Source organism: Chenopodium album, chromosome 18, assembly GCF_948465745.1.
Source record: "Chenopodium album chromosome 18, dcCheAlbu1.1, whole genome shotgun sequence".
Classification (NCBI taxonomy): Eukaryota; Viridiplantae; Streptophyta; class Magnoliopsida; order Caryophyllales; family Amaranthaceae; genus Chenopodium; species Chenopodium album.
Genome location: NC_137851.1, coordinates 8,242,340 through 8,249,356, shown reverse-complemented (window position 1 = coordinate 8,249,356; position 7,017 = coordinate 8,242,340). Strand labels below are relative to the sequence as shown.

The window sequence follows — 7,017 nt, the reverse complement described above, 5'->3', positions numbered from 1 at the left end:
CCTCTCACGGTCCCCATCCAAACCCACTACTACTTTTTTTTTTTTTTTTTTTTTTATTATATCTCTCCTCTCACATTCATTACTTTTCAATAAACTATTAACTCTACTATCTTTCTTTTACAATTTTTTAATACTCCAATTACCTCACTTACCTCTTATTTTATTTAAGTCAATTAAATTGCCTAAAACTATGTGCCGCTCAAACTGTAACACTTAAAAAAAAATACAAAGGGAGTATACAATTATGTTCAACATGTGCGAAATATAGGCATTGGTTTAATTTTGTTAAATTTGGCCGAAATAGACCAGCCTGTTTCACTCGTTTAGCAAGAAGTGTACTCGAAAATAATAACAAAAAAACGAAAAACTTACATCAATTATGAGATCTTCTAGGCCAAAATTGTCATCCATTGCAATTCTAATTAGTATTTTAAATCGAATTTCGTACTCTTGTGACGAAATTTTTTAAATTTATTGATATATTTTACCAAGTTGAAAGAGGAGGAGAAAAAATAAACTTTATATTTCTATTAGGGTTGTGAAAATAAGGGGAAAGGGTTGCGTTAAGTAAACCTAAGTTGTGTTTAGCACACCCCATATTATATTATTTTCTAAAACTTTGTGCAATCAAAGTGATGCAAATAAAAAAATAAAAAAAAACAGAGAGGGTATGTTTTTTTTTTGAGGGAAAAACAGAGAGGGTATGTATTTGTATAACATTTTACTTTCTTTAATATTTAGATGGTCTTTTTAATTATTCATTTAATATGGCAAGTAAGTTTATACTATTCACACGTGCTTACTGATTAAAGTACAGTATTTATTATCAATGGATTATTGCTGCTGCTAAATTTAATTCATTCTACACATTTTCCCAAAATATGTAGGGTATGTTCTTGGTTAAAGTGTGTTGCCATAAGTTTTGGGGATTACACAAAGTCACAAACCATGTTGATTGGTGAGATAGGTGATTGGTGACACGAGAAGTTAATTTGACATTTAGCTTGTCATTAGAAATGTGAATAACTTAATCCATACGTGTATTTTGAGATCCACTCCGTTGGAGGTAAAAGGGAAAAGTATTTGTTTAGAGGTGTTAAGTTCTAAAAACCTTTTATTAGTTTAAATATATTTAATGAGGTTTAAGTTAAATCTATAAATAATTAACATAGTCAAATTTGACACACATGTCAATATATGACCCTATAAATGTATAATTAAATATAGTACAAAAATGATATTATAAAGCTTTATACTTGTATTAATACTTATTTAACAATATATTTCATGATAAAATTTATAATAAGTCATACTTCGTATATTATAAAACTACGGTCAAAGTTTGTGTATGAATATTGAAAAAAAAAATCTAAGATTTTGTTCACTTTACCTTATTATTTTTTAAAGTAAAATTGTTTTTATTGAAATGTACTTATTTTTACTAAACTAAAACTATTTTTAGTGAACTAAATAATTTTTATTGATTCTCTATTATATTTCTTGGTTAAAGTTACTGATATTTACTGAACTAAAATTATTTTAATGAATTAGTTGTATAATTTTTTTAAGGCGAAGTAAATCGGGTTTAACGTGTCATGTATTCGGAGACGGAGAGAATATGATTTGTTTCCTTCAAAACCAAAAAATTGAAATTGTGGCAAGTACTTTGTATTATGGTTATTGTACCCAAAAGAAAGGGTTAGTTAACCAACCAGTATAATACTTCTATAGGAGCTGTAACCAAATCAAGCCTCAGCAGTTAGCACTGATACAATCTAGTTTGGTAAATTAGGTTTTTAAAAGTTTCGGTTATAGAATCAAGATTGTTGAAAACAGAATTTCATTAAAATGTTTTTGGTGCAAATCTCTCTGGGATTAACCTGCATCTGTCACGTGCAATTATCCAACTGATGTACGAGTAATACTCGTAATATTTATGAGTTTATCACCAATCCCTTGCCATTTAACGAGAATGTTGTCCGTAGCCTGTTTTGAAACTTGTTATCAGTATTCAGTGTAAGTTGATAGACAGCTATGCTGTTTGTTAGCAGTGACTTTTTATTTTTTATTTTTAAACGTCGTTCTTCTCTATTTCTTCGATGCAAATCCTATAATTTGCCAATCGATGCAATAATTTCTTGGTATATGGTCTTATGTACTGTTATAGGAGTGCTAAATGCTTCTATCAACAGTGGTATGGTTCGTTTTTTGCTATTATAAATGCTCTCCCTTAGCTTGAATGACTGCTGGTCTGCTGGGTACAGCAACAACTAGAAGCTTGTCAATGATAAGTTGTAAATATTTTATTAGTTGTTTTTGGCTAACGAGGTTAATGTACTGAAAAAACTAGCTTAACTGGTTCTTTTTCGTGCGATTAAGGTTCACGAAAATTCCATAACAAATTTTTGGTAATAGATTTGGAATAAATGAGTAATATGGTTTAGCCCTAACTCTGTGACCTAGAGATCTGTATGTTCAAATTCTGAGGGTAGAGGATCTATAGTAGCCCCTCAGGTTTGCCTGTATGAATGTATATTACTTTTGATAGATTCTGGATGACTGCCTGAATCTACATTGGATATCACATGAATGAGAAGTATTGCTTAAAATCTGAGAGCACTTTACATGCCATGCTTAGGTGCCTAATGATCCAAATCCTTAAGTTTAATGGTTGATGAGCATGTTTAACTAATGAACTATCCGGTTTAATCTTAGCCATTAGGCAGACACAATTACGCTATTTTGATAGGCAGTGGCTCGTCATCCCTCCGTTTCCTTTGCCATCTCCATGTCCTCATTAGGACCACATATAGGGGTTTCCCTCTTTCTACGTATAATACATGTACGAGGTGTTCCCAGATAGCCAATTTTGTACAAACTCCCCCCCTCGGCCCTCCCCAATCCAGGCGAAAATGAAATAAATAACAAAGGAAATAGAAACAACATAGCTATGTTTCGTGAAATAATGATTGAACCAACTCTCTGTCATTGAATAAATGCATGGTATTGCATGCATATATACCCCCTAGCTCCCAATAACCTAGTTCCAACGCCGCATGCACGCACACACAAAGATCTCCCTAGTTCACATCTCCACTCCTGTTTTTTCTCTTGCGATGGATCGCCAGCTCAGTCACAAGAAAAGCCTTTCTTGCTTCTTTGATGAAGATTTTACAGAAGATCAATCACCCAGCTTTCAACACCTCTCTAAGCATAACCAAAATTTTCTTGCTCGCCTTCATGGCACCCATTTCTACCCTGATACCTCACCGATGATGTCTCAAAGCCCTGAATCATCCTGGTCTCCCTCTCCTTCGTTAACCCCCTCTCATCCTTCTCTTCTCTACTGCTGTATCTCCTCTCTCCGTCGTGATGGTGATATTTATTCTCTCACTGTATTCGGAGACCTAGTCTTAACTGGTTCAAGTAGTCGTCGAGTCTATGCATGGCAGTCGCTTGACTGCCATGCAAAGGGTTACATACAATCTAGCTCCGGCGAAGTCCGGGCCATGCAAGTCTATGATGACATGCTCTTCACTGCACACAAGGATCATAAAATTAGGATATGGAGCATGAGAACTTGCAGTGGTAGCTTTAGGGCTAGAAAAGTCCTTACCCTACCTTGTGCTAGCCATTTCAAAAGTTTCATTTGTAGGTCTGTTGTCCCACACCATAGGTTAACTGCTAATAAGCCAATTACACCACAACATAGGGATATAATCTCTTGCATGGCTTTTTACTATGTTGAAAGTATTTTATACACTGGCTCATTTGATAAAACTATCAAAGCTTGGAAGTTAAGTGTAAAGAAGTGTATCGACTCGTTTGTAGCTCATGGTGACCACATCAATGACATGGTGGTCAACCAACAAAGTGGCTACCTTTTTACTTGTTCTTCAGATGGAACAGTAAAGATGTGGTTAAGGGTTTATGGTGAACACAGCCATGTCCTTATTAAGGTCTTTAGTTTTCATACCTACCCTATTTATGCCTTGGCTTTAGGTGTGTCACCATCACAAAGGAGTTTCTTGTATTCCGGATCTTCTGATGGATGTATAAATTTCTGGGTGCAAGAGATTTCTACTCACTACAATCATGGTGGAGTCTTAGAAGGGCATCAGTTTGCGGTTCTTTGCCTAGTGACCCTAGATAATTTGGTGATCAGTGGGTCTGAGGACTCGACGATCAGGATTTGGAGGCGTGAGAAAATAAAATTTACTCATGAGTGTCTTGCTGTTTTAGAAGGGCATAGAGGGCCTGTGAGATGCTTGGCTGCTTCTTTGCAGGACGAGCTTGTAACGAGTTTCTTGGTGTATAGTGCTAGCTTGGATCAGACATTTAAGGTGTGGAGAGTAAAGCTCTTGCGAGAAGTGAAGAAATCCCCTGGCCGCCATAGCAATGGAGAAGATGATATGGAAGATACAAATTCTGCAGCGTGTGAGCCTAGCCCTGTGCTGTCTCCTTCATGGGTTAAGAAGAAGCTTCAATGTCGTAGTCTTAAATAGTTCGTTTAATTACAAGTTTTCAGGTTTTATTTATAATATGTAATATTACTAAGTTAGAATATCATCTTAGGATGATTCAAATAAATTAGATTATGCATGTTTATGTAAGCAGTTGAAGTTATTTCAGCAACGAACATGTAGTACGTATGTATTATCTGTCTATTAAATTATGTTCTATTCCATGTAATTTTGTACCATTACATATCAATTTAAATTATCAATACAATATAATTTGTTGTCTTAAAACAATGCAATGACCATGAAAGAATTTTTTTGAGAAATGCAATGTCTTCGCCCTTACCTTCGAAATCTTAGCGGCATATTTACAGCCCGCAGGTGACCATCCTCAGTAAAACATATGCATGCAAAGTATTATGGGTATAAAACTGTCTTAAAAAAACTTATTTTGTCTAAACTTATTTTAGGCTATCAATTTGTGCACTATTATCATTACTATTTTGCGCTTGTTTGTCGGAAAACCGACGTAAATGCAAAGATGCAGGCGTAGTATTTTGGAGTAGTCCATATTATTTTACCTTGATATGATGTCGGTAAAATCTCTGAAGATCCCTAAACTCACACCACTGCCATAATACGAAGTACGTAGTATTTTTTGAGGTAGTTCATATTGGCTACGTAAGTGATCAAGCAATGAAATGTAAATACAAATATTGAAGTATACAATAACGTTATGTGTTTAAAACTTGAGCAGCTTTTTGGCAGATATCAGAAGTATAATTAGTATACAATTTCAGTCTTTCTGAACATATTATCTGCATCATATAAGATATAGGGATGCAATTTCATCATGGCTATATGTATCAATTATCTATCTATCTATGTTCGTGCTTTCGCCGTCGTCCTCAAACCTTAAGTCAATAAACTTTATACACTCATAAATTGATGCTAATTTTCAGAAAAGTCAAGGTACGTACTATTCAAAATATTCAATACAAATTGAGCTGTTAACCTACTCATTACTCGATGAAACTGCTATCTGTATGTATATTGATATGGAAAAGAACTAAATAAAGCACGTACATGTACTTCTGTCTGCTTTAGCACCATGTTAGATCAATTATACTTCATATAATGTTTGTTAGGGCATTTATCTAATTGTTAATGCTTAGTATATGCTATATTTGAAAGTATGTGAAATCCCAGTATTATATACAAAGTATATTAATGTGTTATTATGTTAAATTATGTGAGTAGGATATTCGTCTTGATATTTATTTTCTAAGTATCGCTATATTAAAATTTGTTATACAAAATAGATATGTTAATGGTCAATGAATGAAACCGAAGTTAATACACACATTGATATGTGCTAGAAAATAAAATTTGCTTAATTGCTGTAAATAAACTTCAGATTTTGTATGCTCACCCGATTAATAACAAATCTGTCAAAATAATTATTTACTGCATTTTACTACTTTTTACTCCATTTTTTCTTCTGCTACGTGCTACGTCTAGATTTTTACTGTATTTATTTTAAGTTGCAGGGTATTTAATTGTGTTCATTGTCTTGGCTTGTCAAAAAATAATGACATTAATTATTTGCATTTAGTCTATGGTCTTAAATTTGTAAAGCTCTTCTCCTTTTTATTTTTCAACTCTTCACCAAAAGTAAAAAATTTCGTCCAAATTTTAATTTTAGAGTGTGTAGGTTTGTTGTATTCATAAATAATCTTCCCAAATTTTCAACTTCAAGTCACTTTCACATTTTCACTTGTGTTTGAACCAATATCTTCCAACAACACGTAGATTTTCACTTGTATTTGAACCAATATCTTCCAACAAGCTTCTAGATATCCTAACAAATAAATTAAAGCAAGTTCAAGTGGACTCATGAAATAAGTTTTTTTTTTTCTTTTGTTTTTTCGATTTTTTTTTTCTACTTTTACGATTATTATAATTTTTTTTTTATCCAGTCATAAAATACGATGTAAATAACATTTGATTGACTTGAATTGGGTATTACCCTTTAAAATTTTTTACCGATTAAACTAGCTAGATAATGTACGCGATCTTCATTATGATTCATTATGGTGATGTTGGGGGATATGACGTAACTTTTGGGGGTAGCTAGTCATCTCCACATCCCTAGCTGCGTGTCTATAACATACTTTTTAATTATTGCTGTGTAATTACTAATCTTTATTTCCCCCTTCCTTAAAAAGTCACTTTTTACAACCCAATTCCTTTACTGTAGTAGTCTAGTCTACATTTAATAACTTGTCCTAATCTTTGAGCCAGGCCAAATATGAAACTAAAGGCATATTCACATTTGCTGAATTGGGCTGATTGGAGCTGAACTGAACTGAATTGATTGAAGCTGAACTTAACTGAACTGATTGGAGCTGAGCTGAAATGAATATTTTATGAGAGAAGGAAATTAGGAGTTGAACTGAAGTGATTGGAGCTGAACTGAACTGAACATAACTGAAATTAAGGTGAAGTGAATAGGCCCTAAATTTATTTATTTATTTATTTATTATTTTTTTCCATA

At 33.3% G+C, this 7,017-nt stretch overlaps 1 protein-coding gene across 1 annotated transcript; it reads left to right on the top strand.

The window, feature by feature from the left end:
* Nucleotides 1–3,116: 3,116 nt before the first annotated feature.
* On the top strand, nt 3,117–4,713 carry LOC145592965 (protein JINGUBANG-like). The gene has a single exon (XM_081649483.1). The coding sequence runs from the start codon at nt 3,117–3,119 to the stop codon at nt 4,503–4,505; it is 1,389 nt and encodes a 462-aa protein (XP_081505609.1). The 3' UTR covers nt 4,506–4,713.
* The last annotated feature ends 2,304 nt before the right edge of the window (nt 4,714–7,017 follow it).

Excerpts from the sequence above, each read along its gene's own strand:
- LOC145592965 (XM_081649483.1), top strand. The coding sequence starts at position 3,117 with ATGGATCGCCAGCTCAGTCACAAGAAAAGCCTTTCTTGCTTCTTTGAT.